The sequence below is a fragment of the Molossus molossus genome, unplaced genomic scaffold (assembly GCF_014108415.1).
Source record: "Molossus molossus isolate mMolMol1 unplaced genomic scaffold, mMolMol1.p scaffold_m16_p_18, whole genome shotgun sequence".
Taxonomy (NCBI): domain Eukaryota; kingdom Metazoa; phylum Chordata; class Mammalia; order Chiroptera; family Molossidae; genus Molossus; species Molossus molossus.
The window spans coordinates 51,488,909-51,514,674 of record NW_023425353.1 but is presented as its reverse complement, the minus strand read 5'-3'; the positions used below and the strand labels follow the sequence as shown (position 1 = coordinate 51,514,674).

Genomic DNA, 25,766 nt, shown 5'->3' with positions numbered 1-25,766 from the left:
AAATATGTTTACTCAAGCAATAGGAATAGATGTCTCTGGAAAACCAAGTCTCCTGAAATCCAGTTCCTGGCCTGGTACCCAGTGAGAGAAAAGTATTTTTCAAATTAAAAATAAACAAATGGTATTTATGCTGCACCGTTCATTTAATGACCATTGACCGTGCATGGACAGCTGCTTTTTTTGGCCGTTTCAGAGACTACCTTCTGAGGAGCTTGTGCTCTAACAAAATAGATGATGTTCACGGACCCAGCTCTTTTGTTGAAGGTGATGCCTTTGTGTTTGAACAGAATCTGAATCATTTAACTGACATCCCAGATGCTAACACAACAGGACTTCATAAAATAAAACCCTGGGTGATAGAACATGTCACTTCCCAGAAATGTTATATTTTCATCCACGCTTTGCAAGGGAGGAGCCAATGCATGGATGCCAAAAATGATTTTTTCCTGTCTTACTCTGTCACCTTTTCATCTAATGATCATTTTAGAACACAGAGTTACTGGAGGATAGAAAAGCTATCCTATCCACGGACAGTTGCAGGGCTCGTTAGACAGACACGGGATTCCTAGCTCCAAGTTTGCAATAACACTATTGTAGGGGGGAGGCTAAAATAAATATAAACCTACTATCTTGCCTGGTTCATGTCCTCCCTCTCCCTGGCCTGGATTATTGCTATCAAATCTCCCCACCTGCAATTCTTGATTTCCCTTCTGAAGTCTACACGAACACCCACTGCCTCTTTCTAAAGCACTTTTCTCTCCCATCAGTAGTTCTCAGTGGCTTCCTGTTGCCTCCCAAGTACCAGCTAAATTCCTCAGTCTCTCTTCAAGCTCCTGCAAGATCAGTCACCATGCCACCTTCTCAATAGCCACCTTTCCCGTTTACAGACCCTGCCCTTTGTACGAACAGCAGTTCTTGAGGGTTTCTGGACACAGACACACACAGATATGTTTCTGCCTAGCTCATGTTACTTACTTTTATGTCATGAATGTTCTTGCCATGACCTTTGTTTCTACCCCAGCATAACCATTTTCTACTAATCAGTAAAAAATTCTGATACTCCACCTCCACCTCATCACCCTCTTACCCAAGTTGTCCCTTTCCGTTGTCCCCATATCAGTATAGACCCCACCGTTCCCCTGGGGTCTCAGGCTCCAAACCCAAGAGTCACCTTAGATTCTTTTGTTTTCTTAATCCTCCCCTGAGGACATTTTTCCATTTTATCATCAGATAGAGTGGGAGGGAGGGAGAGAGAGAAAAAAAGAAACATCAGCCAGGGCTGGGGATGAACTGCAACCGAGGTATGTGCCCTTGACCGGAATCAAACCTGAGACTCATTGGTCCAAGGGCCGATGCTCTAACCACTGAGCAAAACCAGCCAGGGCTCTTTTGGGTTTTTAACCTCCTACATCTATTTCATCAGCAAGTCCAAAATGTCTCCCACTTTGCTACATCTCTGCTGCGACCTTCTGATAAAAGCTGCTGTGTTCTGTTGCCTGAGCTTCTACAGTAGCCTCCTGAGCAATCTCCCTGTTTCCACATCTGCCTCTTACAGTCCATCTCTACATGTATCAGAGTAATCTTTTATCACTGTAAACTAGATCATGCTACTCCTGTGCTTAAAACCCTTAAGTGGCCCAGCTGATGTGGCTCAGTGGTTGAGCGTCCCATCAATGGCTTGGACCCACAGACAAAGAGGTCGCTGGTTTGATTCCTGGTCAAGGCACATGCCCAGGTTGTGGGCTTGATCCCTGGTAGGGGGTGTGCAGGAGGCAGCCTATTGATGTTTCTATCTCTTTCTCTCTCTTCCTTCCTCTCTGTCTAAATAAATCAATAATAATAATAAAACATATTTAAAACAACAACAAAACCCTTAAGTAACTTCTTGATGCTTTTAGAATAAAATACCTTACCTGATCTGCTCCCTGTGTGTAAGCCACTTTCATCTCTTTCTATTTCTTTAAAAGGCAATTTTTTTCATTATTTGCATATTCTGTTCCTTTTACCTGGATTATTCTCTCTTCACATCTTTCCCCACATCCGGCTCCATCTCCTCTCTCATGTCTCCATTCAAATGTCTCTTCTTCAGAAATGCCTTCCCTGACCACATTCTGAAATCACTTCTTATCCTTATTCTATCAAGTCATTCAGGTAATTTTCTTTAGAGCATTCATTAGAGTCTGCAATTGTTTTAATTATCTATCTGTTTATTTTTTTATTAACTTTGTCCCCCATCAAACCCAAATAAATATAGATTTGGGTCTTTTTTGTTCATTGCTTAGCCTCCAATGCTTTACGCGGTGTTCTGAAAATAATAGGTACTAAATAAGCATTCAATGAATGGCTGAATGGAGGGCTGTCCAAAATACCATCTAATCCAAGAGGACTTTCTGCTTCTCACAGTCAGAAGTCCTTCTCAGGAATTTCAGTGTGTTTTGTCTGTATCATACCTTACACCTTCTGGATGGGATTCTAAGTATTTATGAATGTGTCTAATTTTCCTGTTTGGATTTTGAGATCAAGTGTCTGATTCATCTTTGAGTTCACCTAGTGCCCACCCCAATGTCTTGCACATAGCAGGCATTCAATAAATACTTCAGAAAACATCAGAAGAAGACATATCAACGCACTGTGGATTTCAAGTAAGGAGAGACTGTAACCCCAAAAGTCACTAAACAAGTAATTTAAATTTTCTTTCTTTTTTCTTGGCCTTTGGATACCCATCTCTAGCTGACTAAAGCTATGGGCAAAGTGTTGTCATTTACTCCTGAGACTTTATAGTTGTGGGTTTCTCTTTGGAAATTCTTCAGTCTCTAAGTAGACTCTATGATTCTATTGAATCATAGAACTATATTCAGAAAAAAAAAAAACCCTGCATTTGTTACTGTTGCCCAAACTCTCAGAGCTCCGGTGTCCACTGCCTTGTATTATTGTTATTTATTTATGTACTATCGTCTTCTTCCTTGTAGGTTGTCCACAGTTACCCTCTCATTGCATGTTGTTTCTAAGATATCAGAATGGGCTTACAATGCATGCAGACTTTAAAAGGGATGCAAACAATGTATGAGTCTGGCAATACCAGGTACATCAATTAATTAGGTATCTAATATTTTGAGCTTAGAGACATTATCTCAGAAAAATCTAGAACAGGAAACTAGCCCTTCAACTTTTTCTTTTAAGCTCTTTTTTTCTTTTCCCCAGCTCCCTAAATATTCTTTTTTTAGGCTTTTAGCATTTTGAGAACAGAGACTCTCTGTTGTGTGCTTCTGTATTCCCGGGCACCAGGCAGAGTGCTTGGCACATCGTAGGTCCTTTTTAAGTCATTAATTAATAAAAATTCTCTCTCCCTGGCTCTGCTTCTCCTGCACGGTCCTATTGGGCTCACTAGGTCCTGACCTGTAGAACTCCCTGGGGCCCACTGTCTTTGGTACAAGCTTTCCAAAGATTTCCTTCTCCTCCCCACCAGATGCCTGGATTCAGTTTTGATCCATTGTTCCTCGCTGCTAGTCTTTGAAAGCAAGCATTGTGTTCTCATTGCTAATTTGCTTTTAACACTAAGAGTCTTGGATGGCAAGCTTGGCTCTTCTTACTGGCAGACTTTCTCACAAAGACCTAAGCTACTCATTCTGACCTTCACCTGAGCCAACAGTTTAGGCCAGGATCTGTCTGGTCTCAAAGCTTAAGCTTTGGGGCAACCAGGGTGCTGATGGAAACCTTACTGATGGAGTGACCAGAGCTTGGGGAAGATGGACTTAGAGCTGGTGAGAGCACGCCTGGAGTTTCACGCAATGCCTCATCTTAAGATAGAAATTGATTAGTGACCACGGGCATCAGAAACCATTAAAAAAAATTGGAGCAGATTTAGGTAAGAGTTGACAGAAGTCTTTGTACATTTGGATTAGAGTCCTATGGAAGAGAAATTAGCCTTGTTTTGTCCACCCATTTCCAAGCTGGTAGAAAGGACACAAAATAGAGTTGCTATAAGGGAAGCTTTGTGACTATCTCAACTGTCTGTCAATCGAATTACTACTGTAAGAAGTGATGGAGTTTTGAAATTATTATTACTATATTATTATTATTTATTACTGCAGATATTCAGAGAAGACAAGTCTACTTTAGTAGTCTTCCCCTAAACCTCAAGTTCTTCTATAACCCTAAGACTTAACTCCAAATGTCTATATTATTTACATTTAAAACATGTTAACATGACGTTAGAGTCACTCAGAACAATGATTTCGAACCCACCTGCATGTTGGTATACAGGGCGGGGCAAAAGTAAGTTTACAGTTATTTGTATGGGAAATAATGCAATAATTAGCAAATAATAATACTGTAAACCTATTTTTGCCCCACTCAGTATTTCCATACTGCTAGTATAAGTTAGAGTGCTTGTTAAAATTTGAGAGTCTGGGCTCCATCCTGGAACAGAATCTTTTGGTTAACAGTTTAGGAATCTGAATCTTAGTCTCGCCTGGAGTTTTCTGGCAGCTAGCCAACCACTTTCCTCAGCGTGTCTCCTGTTTTACAGATGAGGAAACTGAGGCAGAGAAAGGTTGTATTATACCAGGATCAGAGAGCTTGGGAGTTAACAAGTGAGACTAGAACCCAGCTCTTTTGATGTGTAAGCCACTGGGTTGTGCAGGGGAATTTGGATTGTGTGGGAAGGGTAGATAAGATGACTGAAGAGAACTCTAGTCCTCAGAGAGTTCTTGAGTGCCTACTAATATCAGCTGCTGAACTGTGCTTTCCCAGGTAGGCTAAACATCCTGTCACCTTGTGCCCCACACATTGTGATGAGAAGTTCTACTCTCTTCAGAGGGGTGGTCCCTCCCACTGCAGCCTCCTCTTCCCACTCTTCCACAGCAAACGACTCACCAGCCACTGGGTCTAGCGTCCGTTACATTGGTCATCTGAGACCTCCCTCTCTACTGTCATAGCTTCCTGTCACGTGTAAATGTCACTTTGCTTTTATGCACTTATGCATTTAATAAATATTATTGACTGCCTACTGGTATTAGTTAACAATTATTTAGTTAATATTCATACCATGTATTGTGTGCTCGCTATGTACCAGGCACTATTTTAAGTCTTTATCTGTATTAATTCATTTAATTGTATGTCAAAGGAAGAGGCTGCCTCTCAAAATCTGAAACATTTGAAGCTGGAGGTATTACTTGTTAAACTGGGAGAGCTGTACATCACTTTGAACAAAACAAGAGTTGTGCTTATATAGAGTTGTGGAAGATATGGAGTTGAAGAATTGGTGGAAATTCACATGATTTTCACATTTTGGAATTGTGGTTCCAGGAGTGAAACTTGGTGCTGCACTGATTCTCAGAGGGCAAATAACTACCAAGTAGGAAAAGAGAGTGGCAGCAGTAAAACAAGTGAGGAGGAGGGGAAGTGAGAGAGTCGTAGCTACGTGTCCTTTGATCATTCAGAGACCACAAACTCAGTTTTGACTAGTTGCCCCTCTTCCCCAGGTTCGTCTTTCAGTTCCTACTGTCTCTTCTCTAGCCCATGACTTGTGTTCCACGTCTCCTGCTTGCTTAGGTCTGGTAATCTGCCATGACATTTCAGAGGAAGGGGGCATTGTCACTGGCGGTGGCTTCATTTATTATTTAATAACACAAATATTTATCAGACTCCTACAATCAACCAGGCACTTCCTGGATGCTGCAAAAACCAATAGATACAAGTTCATGTTTTCATAGATCTTAGCCTATATTAAAGAGACATATATTTAAACAAATAAATGAATCTATGCATATTGGATGTCACATGGTAGTCACTGCTCTTGAATCAAATAGAGAAGGGAAGAAGGTGGGAGAGGGAAGTGGTTGCTGTTTTAAGTAGAGTTATCAATGAAGGCCTCACTGAGCAGCTGATGTTTAAAGACAGAGTCAAAGAATATCAAAGAAACCAAAGTGGTGGGTGAGCTTAGAAGATAGTAATAAGAGATGAAGACTGAGATCCAAGAGATAATGGGCTCATTTAGGGCCATAGAGATCATTGTAAGGACTTGAAATTTTGCTTTAATGAGATAAATGGCCATTGTATGGTTTGAGCAGAATAGTCATCATGTGATCTGAATTATCTATTCAAAGGAATGTAGGAGCTACTAAGTTGAGAACAGTCCACATGGAATGCAGGGTACTGGTGCAGGCTACGGGTGTTAGTTGGCAGGCTGCTGCTCTAGTCTAAGCATGTGATGGTGGTTTGGACTAAGCATTTGATGGTTTCAGGGAAGGGTATAATAAAAAGCAGTCATATTCTGGCTACAGGGAAGATTCCTTCTATTGAAAGACTTTACTATTAACCATTATAACTCTCACAGTTAGATGGAAGTCCTGGGAATACATCCCTAAAGATTACAGCTTGACCTACTATACAATCTGCAGAGGATCCTTTTCCAATTTGGGAAAATGAAGGGGGAGGAAGAGTCATGTGCTCACATCTGGCAGTAGAAATAAAACATCAAGAAAAGAGGAATAATCTATACCCAGTTTTTATAGTATTTTCTTCTAGATAGTTGTATGAATTATAGGTATTTCTTTAACTGATTGCTGTGGAGGCAGAGATGATTTTAATTCCTATTTCACTGGTTACAAGTAGGCATTTGACATTTTTTTAGTGAGTGAGAGAGGGGCGGGGGAGCCGGGCTCGGATCTGAGAGGGCTGCTACATGGCTGCTATTCCCTGGGCAATAAAAACCTGAAATCCTACTAATGAGGTTTAAAAAAAAAAACACCCTAACTTTTCCCGTGTGCTTAATAATAGCACTGCCTACTGACATAATCAGGGTTCCCTGAATAATTGCCCTCTTTTCCAGTTTATTTTTAGCATCTAAAATTGGGCAGGGGGAGGAAAGTGACTTTAGGTATAAAGTATTTCCATATGAAAGTGCAATTCCATCGCTTCAACATTCAGCCCTGAGCCACGGTAAATACATCTTTTCAAGTGAAAGGTAAGTGAATGTGAAGGATGGAGCTGAAATTCCACATGGGGGCTCTGCGTGGTTCACCCTTTAGGGTGAGGGTAGAAGACTGAGCTCTTGCTGCAGATTCCGTCTTCCCCAAATTGGGGGATGTTCCCGTGTTTCTCCATCTGCCTCCGGGGACACCATGTGAATTTGCCAGCAACAGAATGAAAGGGTTTCTAAACCACAGGGTTTTATCAAACCATTTAACGTTGAGAAGACAGACTCAGCAGCATAACGAAGGTTGATACGCTTAGAGCATTCAGTCAATATAAAAACATTGGAAATACAGTTAGACCATCAGCATATTTAAGGTGACCTTACAAAGTATAAGTACGGCTCTGTGCTAGGTGCAGTGCTGAAAAATACTTAAACATTTGATTTCTGCCAATTTTCACAACTAAATGAACACGAACATTATAAGGAGGAGAGAGATACTATTTAGAAATAGAATAACATAAAGGCTTGTGGCAGATATTGGTTGACTATCTGGATGAAGTTGCCAAAATTATTCTTGTGGAGGGTTATCCTTTTTTCTTAGATATAAATTTCCATGCTGACTTTTAACCTTTAGTCACTGGCCGGAAGTTGAACTGTCCTCAAAGTGTTCTGCCACATCCCTCTGCCTGTCCTAAACTGCAAGTTTGAGACATTTAAAGGCATTAAATACAGGGCTACGCAAAGCACCAGGCGGCACATTTTCTGGTAACCCCATTCAGTAGGAAGTGGCTGCCGAGATTTGAGACGGGCTCTCGGGGACAAAGCACTGTCTATGATATAGACGGTCACTTAAACATAAGCTAAAAATATAAAGTTAAGAAAAGTGACATTTTGATATAGTTTTTTTCTTCTTTAGGCATGACTTAATAGCAGGAAATGTGTGGCAATCTTTAAAAAAGTACAAGAAAGGTGTGTGCATGAAGGAGACACGGGCTTGTGTTTGCAAAGATCTTTTGTACCTATGTTTGAAAGGTGTTTGCAAAGAGTGAGTAAAATGGGTGGATTTGCTTTTTTTTTTTTTAGCTTCTCATTCCCTGATGTTAAACAAGATGCTGCAGCAATGGAACATAGACATTTCTGTCCCTAACTCTACTGCTGGGCACCGTATAAAAAACTGTCCACTTCAGTGCTGCAGGTGTATTGAAACAAAGCATGCCGTTTGAAGCAGGGGTGGTGATTCATGTTTTAGTCTGTGTTTGGTTGTGGCCTAATTGAAATGTCTCTCAAACACAATTTGTTTGTTGCTTCCAGGAGATATTGGTCAACAAGAGATGGTTCCAACTAAGAAGAGCACTGTTCTCGTGGATGGGGTGATACTGAATGGTCCCACAACAGATGCAAAAGCAGGGGAAAAATTTGTTGAAGAGGCCTGTAGGCTAATAATGGAAGAGGTGGTTCTGAAGGCTACAGATGTCAATGAGAAGGTAAAAGAAAAAAGCCTATAAGAAATCCCAGGAATGGGAAAGATCCCCCTCACCCCCCAGAAATCTGGATGGCTAGATGTAAGGGAAATGGTAAGAACACACTTTCATTTTCTCTATACCTGTGTTTCAAGGGGTTGCTCAAATATGAGTGTTTGGACTCATTTCCCCTGACTCCCCACATCCCCATAAGGGTTAACGCTGAACTTTTTTTAAAATTTTCACCCAAAGATACTTTGTTCCATTTATCTTCAGACAGTGGGGGAGAGAAAAAGAGAGAGAGAGAGAGCAGGAAAGAGAGAAACATCGACGTGAGAGAAACACATGGATTGGTTGTCTCCTGCATGACCCCGACCAGGGCATGGGACCTAACTGCAACTGAGACACGTGTCCTTGACCAGAATCGAGCCCTTGACTCTTTGGTCTGTGGGCCGATGCTCTAACCACTGAGCCAAACCGGCCAGGGCAACACTTAACTCTTAACAACCATTATTTGTTGGCAGATTGGCAGGGTTCAAGAATTTAGGCATATAAGGCTTTCATTCCTAGATCATAATACAGGTGATAAATAACCCGATGGTCTGATTTATACACTCTCTAAAACACACTTTGCTCTCCATTTTTTGGTATAGTTCTTTATGTAGCGAGTAAAAACATATAAGGCATATAAGGTAGAAAGGGTGTGAAAACTTTTAAAGTTTATCTGGGGGTTCTCACCAGGAGCTTGTCTGAGTTTAGATCAGAAATCTTGGGTTGTTAAATCTGACCTCTGACTGGTAACAGTTATTGGTTTGAGGTTTCAAATGAAGGTTCAAAATCGGATTCAAAATGATATGGGAACTACTACGAATAACATTTCCTCCTGAGTACTTACAATGGGCCAGGTGTTGTTCTAAGGACTACTCCACATGTTTTTATCTGTTTAATCCTTAAAAACCCCTAAGAAGCAGGTACTCTTTATTAACTCCATTTTAAAAAAGAGGGGAAAACAATGAGACCAAAGAAGTCAAGTACTTTGCCCAAGGTCACATGCTAGTAAGATCAGAGTTGGCACTAAAACCCAGGCAGTCTGACTTCAGCCTCTGTGCCTTTAACTACTCAAAATCCCTAGATTACCCTTTCTCACATTGATCACCTTTTATAATGGAACTGGATTACCAACAACTAGATCAACAAACAGGAGAGATGGAGAGATTTTTATTCCAATCCTATTAGTCAGAAATAAATGTCATTTAAAAAAATCATTTTGAATGTGAAGTGGAATTTATTCTGAATTTATGACCGCATGCATTTGGGAACGCTAATACAAAAATAGATCGAAATGACCAGCGAACTTTGAATAGTTATGTTCAATGCAAAATCACTGATATTTCCTGATCACATATTTATAATTGCCCATTTTCTGATCTTACCCATACTTGTGAAATATTTCGCACCTGCTTTACTTTGGAGCACACTGCTTCCGTGGTGAGATGGCTTTTTAAGTTGGCCTTTAGTCAGTCATTAAATATTAACTCAGTGTTAGCTATGGGTAAGGCATCATACTTGACCCTGGGGAATATAAAGGAAAATAAGATAAAGGCTCAGCTTTGAACGGAATCTATAATCTAATTGGAAGAATAGTTCTCACTGGAAAAGAGAGCAGGGGGTTCCCAGTAGGAATGTGCCAAATGTTCGGTGACTGGGGCTGACCTTGGGGATGGATTTCACAGAGGGGTGAGCATTTTGAGCTTTGCTGTGGAATTGGAAGGTTAAGTATTATTCTGATGGGCAGAGAGAAGTCAGCTCCTGTGTGTTGAAGGAAGCAGGAGGGTAACTATGGGAAGAGAGTCGCAAAAGAACAAGATGCATTTGACATGCTAAGGGGAAATTCTGCCTAGAAAGAAGTGTTCATGAGGGAACCAATGGGAGACGAGATGAGAAGGGGAAGCTTGCGGTCCTAAGCTATCAATGAAGGGGCCACAAGTCAATCCCAATACAGCAGATGTGTAGGCTGTCCATGTGAACGTGGGTGGAGCTTGTTGGGGCTGAGAGAGAGGGTGAGGTTTTTATGCCACTAACTTAGCCTACTTTGTCAGAGATCCACAGGGTACCATTAAAAGGTGAGGGGGTGGGGATAGTGAAGGGTAAAGGGAGTCCAATATATGGTAACTGAAGAAGATTTGGGCACACAATGCAATGTACAGATGACAGAATCATATACTTGAAACCTATATAATTTCATTAAACAATGTCACCCCAATAAATTTAATTTAAAATGTTTAAAAGTAATAAGGTACTCTGTTTATACATCCCCACACTTCACGAGATGGTGACTTCTAGTATCCTCTGTGATAGACACACTTTCTCAGCCTCCTTAAAAAAAAAAAGAATTACAATTTACATTCAGTAAAATTTACTCTTTTGTGTGTATTGTTCTGTGAATTTTGAAAAGTCATGTAACCATCACCACAGTCAAGATATAGAACAGTTCTATTACCTCCCAGGTTTTCCTGTGCCCCTCTGTATTAACACCCTCTTCTCAACTCTAGACCCTGGCGACCACTGATCTGTTTTCTCCCCCTGTGGTTTTCATCTCTTCCAGAATGGGAGAGAGATAGAATCATATCACACGTAGCATTTGAGTCTTGCTATTTTCCCTCAGCAGAACTGTATTTGAGATTCATTTGTGGTGTTGCGTGTGTCAGTCATTAATACTTTTCATTGTTCCAGTTGCTTTTGATTTACCTCTGCCTGTTGTAGTCCTAACATCAGAGTTTAATTTCATACCTCTTGGGCAACTTGGTTATTTCCTCCTGTTTCCCCCAACTTGCCACTGCTTAGTCTCCTTACTTGCTAACTACTCCCTGTCTCTCTCTTCTCCTCCAGAGCCAAACTCTTTAAAGACTGTCTACCTCCCTCTATTTCCTCACCTCCTACACCCTCACTGCGCAGCAATCTGGCCTCTACTCCTACCTCTAAGTCACACCGCTCTTGCCAAGAACACCTCCTTGTTGATCACACCCGTGAGCACGTCTCAATCTTTATCTAATTTAGCTCCTCACTAGGATATGACAGTGATGACTCTCTTCTTCTTCTTAGAACATTCTTTTTTCTTTGTTTTAATAGCACTAAACTTTTCTAGGATTCTCCCTGCCTCTTCTACCTCACACATGAGCTCCTCTCCCTTTGTCCACTTCGTAAGTGTTGGTATTGCTCAGGTGAGATCCTGTACCCTTTTCTCTTCTCTGTAGGTTCTCTCTGAGCCGTGTCAACCATTCTAGTTGATTGCAGTGTATGCCTGAACCTTTCTCCCTCATCTTTCACAGGAGTTCCAGGCCAACTGCTGCAACCCTGGGGATGTACTGAGAATCCTTAGACTAAATATTCTCGAAACTCACCACCCACTTCCTTCCCAGAACCTCATACTTCTCCCTATCACCCCCATCCACCCATGTATGCAAGCTAAAGACCTCAGGATTATCCTTGGTTATTCCTTTCCCTCATCCTCACTGTGAAATTGATTTCCAAGTTCTATTGATTCCACATTTTAAATATCTCTAGAAATAATCCCTTCTTATAGTATCAACCCTCGTCCAGCTTACCACCTTCTCTTGCCTGGTTGATTACAGTAACCTTAATTTCCAATTTTACTTAGAATCTCCAGCAAAAACTATTGTCCAAAACACAAATATAATCATATCATTTCCCTGTCCAAAACATTCCAGTGGCTTCCTTAGGGCCAAGTTCACACTCTGCAACATGCCACATAAAGCCTGTCATGATATGTTTTGTTTGTTTCTATATTCATTCATTTATGTATTCATTCATCACATTTTTACTGAGCATCCCCCTACATGGAAGGCTCTTTATTAATTACTTGGGACCAGTGTACAAACAGGCTGGTGTGTTTCTACTCTCATGGAGATTATATAGGATATAATACATGTTGGAAGGTGATACGTGCTGCAGAAAAATGAAGGGTAGAAAAGTTAGGGGAGATTGATGGAGATGGGGTAATGTGCAGCTTCTGATTTTTAATACAGGAGTCCGGATGACTGCCACTGCCAAAGTGACATTTGAGTAGAGCTTTGAAAGCGGTGGGGAAGTTAGCCATTGGGCTATTTGGAGGAGGAGCATTCCAGGTAGAGGGTACAACCAGTGCAAAGACCCTGAGATGGGAGCGTGCCCGGTGCATTTGAGAACAACAAGGAGGCCAGGGTGCCAGGGCAGAGCCAGCCAGGAGGAAATTAGTGCTCCGTGAGACTAGAAAAGGAACACTACCAGGGAACTAGATTGTACAGGATCGTTGAATGGACTTTGGCTTTACTTTGAAGAATATGGGGATCCACTGGAAATATCTGAGCAGAGGAATGACCATGCTAGGCTGATAGTAGACTATGTGGCAAGGATATAAGCATAGAAACTAACTAGCAGTTATTTGCTATTTCAACCTTAGTTCCTGCCTCTCCCTTCCTCATACTGCATCTCGTAGCCACACTAAACTTCACTCTTCTCATGTGCCATGAGTTCCATTGCATGTATTCCAACCTTTGTTACTTCTGTTATTTCCACCTAGAACGACCCTTGCATTACCCCAGCCCCAATCTTTGCTTGGTTCACAGTCCTCTTATTTTATGTAACAGCCTAGATATCAGTTCTTCCAGGAAATCTTTGATCTTCCACAACTAAGGTGGGGGCCCCTCCTTTGTTTAATGACTTTTGCATTACTGTTCCAGCTCTTTTCACGCTAAACTATCGTTGTGCATCGATATCTCTGTCTCTCCCACGTTTTTTCCGTTGTAGAAAGTATTACAGATGTCCCCCTTGTTTCCCCATTGACCCCTCCTTCCTGCTCCCAGCCCACCCCTGCCTTCCCCAGTGTCCCTGTCGATTGGTTGTGCACATCTGCATGTAAGTTCTTTGGTTTATCTATTCCCTCCCCTCTCACCCCATCCCTCTGAGGTTTGTCAGTCTGTTCCCTACGTGCATAATTCTGAATCTCTTTTGGATCTTATTTTGTTCATTATGTTCCACAAATAAGTGAGATCATGTGGTACTTTTCTTTCTCTGACTGGATTATTTTGTTAGCATAATACTCTCCAGGTCCTTCTATGTCATCTCAAAGGGTAAGAGGTCTCTCTCCGACTTGTCCGGAAGCTTTATAAGGGTAGAATTCATGCTTCTAACATCTTCTCAATACTTGGCTCTGATGGCTGCTCAGTTGACTGTTCCATTGCTAACCCTCCAGGTCTGTGAATGGCAGCCCCCCGAACAGCTGAAACAGCTTCTCGATTTGGAGATGAGGGACACAGGAGAGCCACCCCACAGGCTCTTGGAACTCTGCCGGGATGTCATACGCTACAGTGTCAAAACTAGTAAGAATTTACCTCCTTGACCTATACCTCCAACAAGTCCTTGCATGTCCTTCAGCAGATATTGACCTCATGGTAAAGTTGAGTATGACGATGTTTATGGGATGGGAAACTTGGATCAAAATAGAGCAGTTCTGATATATTTTTTAAATGGTCCATTTAATCCTTATTACAGATTTTCTGTAAAGGCCCAAACTAAAATGATACAAAATTGTTGGTGTCAGTGGTCACATATAAATAGTATCTGCTCCTTGGTGATCCCCACCCATTTATCATCAAGACCATATATTATTACTGCTGCTTATCATTTCTTATGATGGTCCAAACTGGCAAATGATATTTTGATTATAGAATTTTTAAGAGAATTTAAATCTTGATGGCCTAGAATATGCAAAAAAAAAAAAATATTGAAGTGGTGTCTTTACTATAAACAGGAATATATTTATTTGGAAGATACTTATTAACTCTGGGCAGTTGCTAATTACCATATTATTTTATCAGCTCTAGTAGGATCAAAGAATAAAAACCTTTAGGAAGGGATGAAAAATAAATACTGTACATGGTGAGTTTATGTTGTGATAGTTTCACAATAATGCTTAACAACTGTGATCTTTGTAAATGCAGTAACGACATCAATTTTGTGCCGAATATTATTCCAACAGACTGTTAATATCCTACATACCCAGAAAACAAGTTCTAAAAGTAGAAGGGTAACTTTCCAAAATATGTATTTCTCAGTGTCACATAAAGGTAATCTAGTGCTTAAGACCATACAGACATTTTGCTGTGTGAATCCTGACAGTGAACTAAATGTAGTGGAAGGAACATCCTGGCTAAAAACAATTGGTTTATATTCCCCTGGGAAAGCCTGGTGTATGTATCAAAAACCCACTTAGCATTTCAAAAGCAGAGATACATATCTTTTTATTATAGTGCATATCAGAAGTGTAGAATGACATTTAATGCAGTAGATTTTTCAGTTTACTGGATGTTTTCCATAATGTTACCATGGAAATCAATCATAAATTAACACAAGACTGGAAAAATATCTTATTTAAATTACTTGTATCCATGTCTGGTTTCCTTTGCCAGACTAGAGGAAGTTTTCCATGTTTTATTTTAAAAAGACATTTTCTATTGATACTTTTGTGTTTCACTGAACCCCCTAGTTGAAAGAGGAAAATAACCTAAAACCAAGTGCTGGAAGTTGTAATGAAAAGTCATTAACGGAAATGGTTCCCAAGTACTCAAAGTTGGAAATAGACCTCCCGCATCTTTGTTCTTGGTCATGCTGGGCTTCCTATGACTGAGAATGTCAAACCAGTTAGCCTGGTGTTTGGTGTGAATATTCACACTGTGGAAAGCCAAGACCTTTATGAAACCTTTTATAGGAGGGGAAAAAATAGAAAGTTGGAGCTGAAGTTGTGTGAGTCTTAAAGGGAACTTGCCTTTGAAAAAAGTTGAATCAGAAAGTTTATTCGAGTTGCACGATGAGTCATGTCTTACTCCATCTCCATAGTGCCAGTTGCATTATGAAAAATGGTCCCAATGAAAAGGCCCCCATGGCCAGTGGCCTGAAGTGAACCCTGTTAGTGAGAAAAATGCGTGTACATTTAGAGAGGTTCATGTTGATATGTTCGGAGGATTAAGGTAGTAGGCTTTGATATTTGATACATGTACAGTGTTCAAATAACTCATTTCTTGAGGGTTTCAGTTTGGGTCCAGGTTGTAGAAAGAAAGGAACAGGCAAACCAAGTTCATGAAAGATTGGTCAAGTTTTACTCAGAAACATGTTATTTATTGTTCAGTAGAAAGGGCTGGGAGGTAAGTCTTCGACATTTGTTCCCATTGTGCATGATTAAGTTTTTAATGCTTATATAAAAACTGAGGAGTAATTTGCATTTAGTACACTGACAAATCATAATGTCTTAGATTGATTAATTTGGACATATGTGTATGTAAGTGACTATTACCAAAACAAAAATAAAGACCATTGTCAACACTCTAGAACAGTGGTTCTCAACCTTCCTAATGCCGACCCTTTAACACAGCTCCTCATGTTGTGTGTGGGCGTATCTGCATGTGGGCGGACCTGCCTGGGGACGGATAGAGGAGCGGTGTCTCGGTTCCTAAGACCATCGGAAATATGTGTTTTCCGATGATCATAGGTGACCCCTGTGAAAGGGTCGTTCGACCCCCAAAGGGGCCACGACCCATAGGTTGAGAACCGCTGTTCTAGAGGCTCCTAAGGACCCTTTCTAATCAACATTTTCTTCCCACAGGTACCCAGGATTCTAACTTCTATCTCCATAATCAGCTTTGCCTGATACTGAGTGTCTATAAGTGGAATTATGCAGCAATACTCTTTTGTGTCCAGTTGCTTTTATTGTCTAAAAGATTCATTTATGTTATTGCTATACAGTATTGATAGTTTTTTTTTTCTTTTTTATTGCTGTGTAGATGAATACTCTGTTTAAATTTACAGATCATCGAAGATTTTTCAACCAGTTGTATGCTGGACTTGATTATTACTCCTTAGTGGCCCGATTTATGACAGAAGCATTAAATCCAAGTGTGTAAGTATCTTATCCTGGAATTTTATACCAAATGTGGATTAGAGATGTTTTTTAGGTAGATGAAGTTTTATTTTATGAATTTCTAGTTAATGGTTTCATTTGTGTAGTGTCATTATAAACAACGGAATAGTCTTATGACAGTAGTATTCAAAGAGCTGTTTGATTTGATAGTGGTACTGCGAGAGGATAAGGCAGGTATAATCTCCATTTAACAGATGAGAAAATTGAGTAAGCAACTTTTAATTTATTCCTGCATGAAAAGCCACATCTGTGCTAAGCCCTGGAGAGATACTTTGGGTAAAAACAAACCTTGACTTTGCTTTTATGAAGCAAAATATCTAGTGAGATAAAAATGCTCCGTGCAAATGAATCAAAATGTGTACAAAAATTAATTTAAAATTTTAATTCTCATGTGAAGGAGAGGTGCATGATGCTATAGATAAAACTGGGACAATTTTTCCTAATTGGGAGCTCTAGGAAGTCCTCCTTTAGGAAGTGGTAGCTAAGAGCTGAAGGGTAAATAAAAACTAACAAGTTAGAAACAGGAGGGATGAGGTCTAAGAAGAAGGAACAGCATATACAAAGGTCCTGTGGCAGAAGACAGCATGACACATGCTGTGAACTGAAAGGTCAATATGGGTGCAGCTGAGAGAACTATGGAGAGTGTAATGAAAGATTGGAGAGATAGATAGGAGCCAGACCTGTACCACCCAGGGATCCATGTTTATGAGTTATTGTAAATACACTGGAAAGCCATCGAAGGTTTCTAAATTATTAGGTGCCATTCGCTTTTTGAAAATATCACTTGAAACATGGAGAGAAGATTGGAGGGGACCAAGTAGGAGGGCATTACCTCAGGTGAGAGATGATAAGAGCCTGGACTTAGATGGCTAGTGGTAGGAACAGAGACAAAAAAAAAAATGTGTTTAGAAGATAATCAGAAAGACTAAATAATATGTTGGATCATGGAAATGAGGAAATGAGGGAGATTATGAGATGATGCCTGGATTTCTGACCTTCATAGCATGGTTGAAGGTCATGTCATTCACTGAGACAAAGCCCTGCGAGAGGGGACCAGTTTCCAGGTATATGGTAAAAAAGGCAAGAGCCAGAATTAAATTTTCAATTGTGAGCATTTGAGTTTGCACTGATGTTGCGATATCTAAGACTATATATCCCACCAAGCTGAGAGAGATATGGGACTAAAATGCTGATATCTATATGAAAATGATAAACGTGAGGGTTACTGGTGAGCGATGGCAGCTGGAACAGGGGGCAAGGCTGAGATTCCTTAGGTCAGTGATTCTCAACCCTTTCTGCTCATTACAATCAACCTGGGAGCTTTCTTGTTTTTTAAACTGACGCCTGGGTCCCAAACCAGATTCATTAAATGTGAATTTCTGTGGGTGTGTTTAACAAGTGATTTTAAGGAGAAGGATGGAGACACTTTGAAAACAAACCCGGAGGTGGAGAAGCCCCGCCTGTGGCACAGGACACAGAGTGAGGAGAGAGGAGGGCTCAGGACCGGGTCTTAGGAGGAGGAAGGTCGGCCTGCAATGGAGAGAGAGGAGAAAACCAAGCAGGGAAGCGTGGAAGCCACGGAGGAGAGTGTGTGTAGACTCACGTGTTGCCGAGCATTTAACTAAACCAGAGACTAAAACATGTGCCCTGAATTAGCCACGCGATGCCATGGACGACTCCGGGTAGAGAAGTTTTGGTGGAGTACTGGGAGACTGGGTTATAATGAGGAGAGGAGTTAAAGCGGTAGACAAGGCAGAAGAGACAGTAAAATCACACAATTCTGTGAGCCTTCCCTTGTATGTCCTGGGTTTTCTAATGTCTCATCTGAGTTGTTTTAACTGAAATCTTTAGAGGTCTTTGAAGTGCTAAATTGCTGCTCAGCTGGACAATCCACTCAGAAGGTGACCACGCCATGGGGACACTCTCTGTTGTCCTTTCCTCCCCCTCCTGACCTATTCCTATTGAGTTAGTTTTCAAAGACAGGTTTAGTATTATTTTTTTTCTTACAAAAAAGTGAATGATTATTTCACATTTTAGGTACACATCAACATATATACTCCCCTCCCACGCACACATTTTTGATATATGTAAACTGTTTTCCTAGCATGGTTGACAAATAGAACCTAGATTGCTTGTAAAATGACGTAATGTCTGTAGAGTGCTTGGCACGTGGTGAGGTGATGCATAGTACATAGTTTTGTTTTGTTTTTCTTCTTCCCAAAGTTTTCCCTTCCAGATGCTAAAATCACTGCATTCAATTCTGTGACTATAGATCTAAATGTGTCTGCTTAGCTCACATATTTAGAGTACACATATATTCAGGTACAATTTCATGCAATCTCTTAATTGTTAGAGAAGGAGGTTGTAGATATTGAGTCATCTTCAAATTATTTGGAGACAGAAGACTGAGGCGTTACAAAACTGGGCATGCTTACTGGCCCAGGTGGGGTTCCCGAAGAAGCTGCATGAGATGGAACTGAGTGAGCATGATGTTTATTAAGGAATACCCTCAGGGTCGATACGGGTGATGCGAGGGGCAGGAAGCAGAGGTGGGCAGAGATAGGAACCAAGCTGCCATGCAGGCTCAGGGACCATCGAGGCTGACCCCATGGAGATTTCTGGAGCTACAATGAATGCCCTTTAGATTGGTCTAGAGTTGGACCCACATGGCCAGGCCTTTATACCTCAGGTGGACCGACATCAGGTGTAGACCACCACAGGAAAGGGTTTGACCTTAGGGAAGGTGGCTCCTTGCAGCTGAGAAGATTCCTGGTGGTGTTAGCTCAGCATTGCTCTCTGACTACAGCCTTTCAGCCGGAAGCAACAAATCCTTCATTGAAAGGGGATCTGGGTAGTGCTTTGCAGTAAAATCATCCCATAATGAGAGATGTCCCACAGAGCACTTCCCATTTGTACGAACACGGAGTGTGGTGGAGGAGGCTACAATCCAGGATGGGTTGTTTCCATGTAGAATATCCAGAGCTGACTGTTAGGGTACTCATCATAGTAACCTAATAAAGCCTGGTTACCATGACAGTGGTTTTTCTTCAGCCAGCATCCAAAGGATCATCCAAAGAGTGAAATGGCCACTGCTCATGACTAATGCAGAGAATCCAGGTGCACACCCTTCATCTCTCCCAATGGAATTGAGGCTTTCTGTAAATTAAGACTGCTGCAGTAGCTTGCATATCCCTAAGCCACCTGCTATTTGTCTAACCACGACTAGTACTGTCACTGATTACCTATTTCCCTGTTTCCAATCGACGTTTCCAAAGACTCTACCTACGCTTAAACAGCTACTTGGTTTAATGAAACTCTTTGTGCATTTCTTGGGACACCAAAGGGATGGTTTGACTCCAGTCATAGAAGTGAAGTATTTTTTATATCTATCTAGTTATACATATGAGGTGTCCCCAGTGTTTCTGTTAGTGGAAGAAGCGGTTCTGAAGAAAATGATTGAATTTATTGGCTGGAAAGAAGGGGATGGAATATTTAACCCAGGTAAGTACAATTAGTTATTGCCATCTTCCTTCCACTACAAGCATCTGAAAATATAGTAATGTGTTATATGAAGAACAACTCCATACAGATTTCCACATCACAAAAAGTTGAATATTAATAATGCCACTTAGGGGGACCCTAGCTTGCTCCTCTCTCCAGGGTGATAATATTTTATGTAATGCTAAATAAATGACATAAATGCCAAATAAATATCTACAATTTAGGATTGATATCTAACACCTATAAAATGAATTTACCTACTGTTGGGAATTTGGAAGGGCTATAATAAGGTATTTATGTTTTAAATCAATTTTACCTGAGAAGGTTCCTAAGTCACATTTTATGGATCCTACAATCTTTTTTTTTAGAAGCAGAGATGGGCGTGTATGTCCTTTTATTGATCAGATGGCAGACAGAAAGAATATAATTAACTACAGAGACTTAGATACAGAGCTCATAGATTGAAACTTTCAGTTTGGAAAAATTCTGGAATGAGAGGATAGAGAACTCTGAGATTAAACACTGCAGGAATTAGACACCAGGAAGCGTGTGAGAGCGATGGGTGGGTGGTATGGTGTTCAGGTGACTTTCCCAGTGATTTGTCGTCAGGAGGGAGAAGCCACAGCCATTTATGTGTTCCACTGTAGTCAGCACTTAGGGAGCTGTGACTTCATGCTATAAATATGCCATTTCAATTTTGTTTTTGCAGGTGGTTCAGTGTCCAATATGTATGCCATGAATTTAGCTAGATACAAATATTGTCCTGATATTAAAGAAAAGGGGCTGTCTGGGTTGCCAAGATTAATCCTTTTCACATCTGCAGAGGTAAAGAATTATTTTGGATATTAGATATAGATTTTCTGAGAATGCATTCCTTAAGAGGGCTTGTTTGTTTGCAGACTTCTGATGTGCTTTTATCCTTTCTGTGTGACTAATATGCCTACATATAATATCATATTTTATTCCAGAAGAAATTCTAATGGGTTTGATATTGGCCACCCAGTTTTGTACATCACCTTTATTTAAAATTTATAGTCTGTAATATTTTCTTTAGGAAAAGAGAACATTTCATTTGAAAGTGCTATCTCTTTCTGTGTCTCTCTTCCTTGAGTATCTCATTTATTAGAACTTAGATGATTGATACTGATCTCAGACTGTCTTCTGCTCACATTTTCTTACAGAATTGATTGCTTAGAATGACTAGCACAAGGACTTTTCAAGAATAAAGAGATATATTCAGTAATAATGAACTTCTCTATCTCTCTCTCACGCGCGTGCACACACACACGCACGCACACACATGCACACACACACACACGCACACACACACAATTGGATGTTGCCACAATCTCCTATCTCATTTTACTCTACACTCAAGTAGGGGTTCTGATTGTGGACAAGTGCAATGGCTTTGATCTAGGCTTTCTGGATTCATTTCCTGTCTCTACTTCTTACTATCTGAATGACCTTGGGTAATTTGATTAACTCCTCTGTGCCTTAGTTTACTAATTTGCAAAAATGAGCATATCGATTAGCTCTTTTATCTAGCAAGTTATCCCAAAACCCAGTGGCATAGAACTATATATATTATTGCTTACCGGTCTTGGGATAGGGTAGTTCAGCTGCTCTCGTTGGGTTCCCTTACCTGCCTGGGGTTGGCTGACCAGTGGCTGATTTAGGAGTGACTTGCCTGGGATGACCCCAGCGAGTTCTCTCTGCTCCATTGTCTCTCACCCTCCAGCAGGAGAGTCCAGGTGTGTTCTCATGTCAATGGTTCTGGGAAAGAAAACAGCATGGAAGCATACCGGGACTCTTGAGTCCTAAGCTCAGAACTGGCACCTTGTCATTTCTCCCTCGTTTTCTTGGCAAAGTCACGTCTAGGAACCCAGATCTAAGAAGTGAGAAAATATTCTACCTCTTAAGGACATTTTCTGCCAAGGCATCTGGCCAGGGGTATGGGCACAGGGAGCAGGGAGCAATTTGGGCCATTAAAGCAACCCAACAGCCACATGAGCTTAGTAGTCACTGGATAATGGGTTGTTGCAAAGATTGAATGAGTTAATGCATGTAAAGTAGCGTCTAGCACATACAAGACAGACAAAACTTAACTATGATTATTAGTGAGAGGAGAATGAGCCAGGTACAAACATGTGGTTAGAACAGATAGCACAGCTTACATGCCGTCTTACCTGGAAGATACTATTGTTTTTATTTTTTATTTTTGTGGGATTCCAGTGGGTGCCTCTGTTCATTTCACCAGTGCCTCTCTCCACATCCCTGGTAGGAAGAGAGTAGCTTCTGTACCTTCTACAATAATCCTAGGTCTCCTGTCCAACATACAAGGCTGGAAAAATCTGAAAATTCCTGTTATTTCCAGCTGGGCTTTTCTGTATCCATTTTCCTTCAAGAGCAAAAGCTACTGTATTATTGCAAAAGGACAGATTATACAAAGAGGTCTGCAGTGGAAGAAAACCTGGCCACCCCCATGTTTTCCTCCTATCCTGTCTGACCTTTGCTCTGGTTGGTTCACCGCTAAGTGTAAAGTGGGCACTGGGTGTTGGGAAGCACCTGGGAGGAATCATCTAGGCTGAGATTCTTTAGTCAGCCACCCCAGTATCCTTCTTCATGAGACATCACTTCTATAGCAAGAGAAGAATATTTGAGAATATCAACATTTGGGGAAACTACTTGGTTGTGGAGTAGAGTTTTCCTCTCCGGGTTCCAACCCCTTGGTATTTCAGTTTGAGGAAACCTAGCCTATCAGAAAGGCAAAGACCCTCCTGCATTTGGATTTCTAATTCCATGCCTGGGAAAACTAGTTAACCAGGTTCCCTGCCACCAGCTCAGTGCTTGTACGTTTGCCTTTTTCCTTCTTCATTTGATTTAAATCTTGCTAGAGTTCTTTTCCGGAATAATTTCCCTGGAAAGGAGAAGAAATTCTGCAAAAGCCTAGAATAAAGACTATGCCTAGGCAAGATCAGTAACACAGGTGTAGTTATGTAGGCTGCTGTCATAAAACACCGTGGGCAGAGCGGCTCAAACAGCAGACATGTATTCCTCATGGGCTGGGAAGTTCAAGAACAGTTGCTGGTAGATTCGGTGTCTGGTGACAGCCTACTACTTCCTGGCTTGGTGACCCCTGTGTGCTCACAGGGTCTTTCCTCTGTCCATGCTGTGGACAGAGTAAGATCCCTCTGTCTTCCTCTTCTTATAAGGGCACTAATTTCACCCTCACAGCCTAATTAAGCAACACCATCACACTGGGGGCTAGGGATTGCACACATGTTCTTGACATAACAATGTGAATTCCACAGAAAAAGCCCATAACTTGGAACACTCTGTAGCCCTGACTATACATTTTCACCCCATCCATCTAGACTCTACTTTATAGCTATTCCTTTCCCTGTTCTGCCAAACAGACGCAGGTCACAGAATTTGCATTATTTTAATTCATATTTTATGACCACCTTCACCATTTATTACAATGAATCAATTATATTTAGTTAAAAATAAAGAAGTAAATAAGGCCTTGTTTTCTAATTGGTCTTAAATCCTAACGCCAATCTTTTCGCCGTACCTCCCTTGTTTTGTGCTAGGTTTGGCTGATGGCCCTGTGGTGGTTTTTCTGCACTGCTTGTTAGGTGGCCTTATGTTCCCAGTTTTCACGCCGCCCCAGATTAACCAGGGTTATTGCTGCATCTCTGCCTTGCACCATCAAATGCAGAATATATGTACCCACCTCTGAAGGCATCTTTTGCATAATTCACGTTCTGACAGTAGTTCAGCTGTTGGTGGAGACCTGGAAGGTCATGACAATGGCCCCTGTACTGTCAACATATCCAAGGTAGCCTCTCCAGGCTAAATAGGAACCAAAGAGAAGGGGACTTTTGGGGGAAAGTAATAAAAATAATAAATGTGTGGCTAGGTTAGCAGTTGAATATGCATCCCTTGAATTTATAAAAATCCTAAGTCTGTCATTCAAATCATTTGGGAAATCAACGTATAAAGTAGTGCTCATTCGCCACTCGAAAGTGAGGGGAGAAAAGAAAGTCTTTCTGCTCCCTGGCCAGCGATCAACTGTGCTTGTTCCTCTCTAGCGGAATGCGGCTGGGGTGAGGCGGCTGAGACGCTGGGGTACATGTCTCAGGGTTGGCACCGGAGGTGCCTCGTTCACTCACCGTGTTCCTGGCCCTGCCTCTCAGGCAAGGCTGACCCGGTTCGGATGTTGTTGCAGGTGTCTCCGCAGGCCAGCAGGCACTGTCGGGATGTCATGCAGAGCGCAGAGCCGGCCACCGGGCCTCCGGCCCTGCCGCTTTAGGAACCGAACCGGCTGTGTGCTCTCGGAGAGAGACTCCTTTCCTCTCTTCCCTAGACGTAGCATCCACAGACCTTGCTCGCCCCACCACCCGGAGCCAGATCGAGCATCAAACTAGGCAGCACGAGGAGTCGAAGCGTCCAGAACGCCATCTCCAGGAGGGGGAGCGGTGGTACCCCGGGAAATGCAAGGTCCCAGAAAAAACCCTTGCTGGACAGGGACATTCCAGTGCAACCTGTCTCTCCTGCGGGCACGTGCTGTTTTAAGTTTGTAGAATGAATGAACACCCACTGAGATTTTTGAGTCTTCTGTAGACGAGAGAAACCCAGGGGGAGAGTGGGTCTTAGAACAGCCGACTTCTCTTCTGTCCGTGATGGGAGCAGCCACTGTTCGCTTCCAAATGCAGCTCTGACGGCTGCCCTCCAGCCTTCTGGGTTGTCACTTCCTTGAACGTCCTCAGCACGTTGGGAGCATTGTCCTCGTTCTCCTTTTCCCTTCCGGGGCTCTCCTCCCCTGCTGCCTCCGTATGTTTGGACTGCAGTTTGCAGACTGTTTTTAATCTGTCCCAGTGCACTTGAGATTGACGTTAGCCTCTGCTTTGACCGGCGGTACCCCAAGACAGCTCCGCCGAAGCTCTTCTGATTCTGATCACCAGTGTTTTACTTAGCACATCTATTGGATGGGGATATTTTGCTCTTTCTAAGGGCAAAGCAATGTGATTTTTCTTGTTGGCAGATGTCAGTGGGGTAGGTCACTATTTATCACCATGAAATCATTAGCTGTTTGGTTGCTAGAGCCAGAATCTCCGGTGAAATATCACTGGCCTTAGCTTTGTCACCTTAGCTATGGTGGGCTGATGTAGCAAGTCGAGAATTAATTATATTTCCATATACATCATTACTCCTCAATATGTACGGGTTCTTGCAACCACGGAAATGGATGCATCCTGCGGCATTTTGGACAGGTTCCATTTGACATTTGGAAATTAATTATTTAGGATGGTTTCATTTTTCCCGATGGTGTTACTCTGCATTTATTTTTACAGTTTTTTTTAAAGAGTTTCCAATAAAACTCTCTTGAAAAAAATTACCACATTTGAGGGAATATATCAAGTTAGGTGTGAAGACATGACTATTCTTTTAGTATATTCATACCTACATACTACATTACTAAGGTTTTTTTGGGGGGGGGTAAAATAATGTCCTTTAGCACCTTTGTTTTTCTGGCATGAAAAAGAATTAATTGACCACCTGTCCACACTAATGTGTGAAGACGGACATCTCCAATGTTTGAATGCTTTATGTAGGAGGAGGAAAGGTGCAATAATCTAAAACATACACTACTATTTCCAATAAGAAATAGATGAGACCTAATTCTAGAGCCATTAGCCTCATTCGTGCTAGGGCTGCACAAAGTAATGTGTCTATAAATTATTATTACTTTTGTTACTATGATTTTAGCCACATTCCTGTGTGTCTAACTTCAGCCTTACGTTCAATATTAAACCAAATTGGCCAAGTGTCAAATCAGCTATAACCCATTGTTTGCTCTTGAAAATAGAGACATTCTTCTGTGATCTGTGATGATAACTTTTGAGAC

General features: G+C 41.4%; 1 protein-coding gene across 1 annotated transcript in view; it reads left to right on the top strand.

Annotated features, from left to right (window-relative positions):
• GADL1 (glutamate decarboxylase like 1) overlaps nt 1–25,766 on the top strand; it is a 160,591-nt gene that overhangs the window by 13,293 nt on the left and 121,532 nt on the right. The window contains exons 2-6 of the mRNA XM_036266891.1: nt 8,231–8,403; nt 13,631–13,757; nt 16,240–16,330; nt 19,746–19,852; nt 20,562–20,677. Of these exons, the coding sequence (XP_036122784.1) occupies nt 8,231–8,403; nt 13,631–13,757; nt 16,240–16,330; nt 19,746–19,852; nt 20,562–20,677 (614 nt within the window). The remainder of the gene's footprint in view (nt 1–8,230; nt 8,404–13,630; nt 13,758–16,239; nt 16,331–19,745; nt 19,853–20,561; nt 20,678–25,766) is intronic.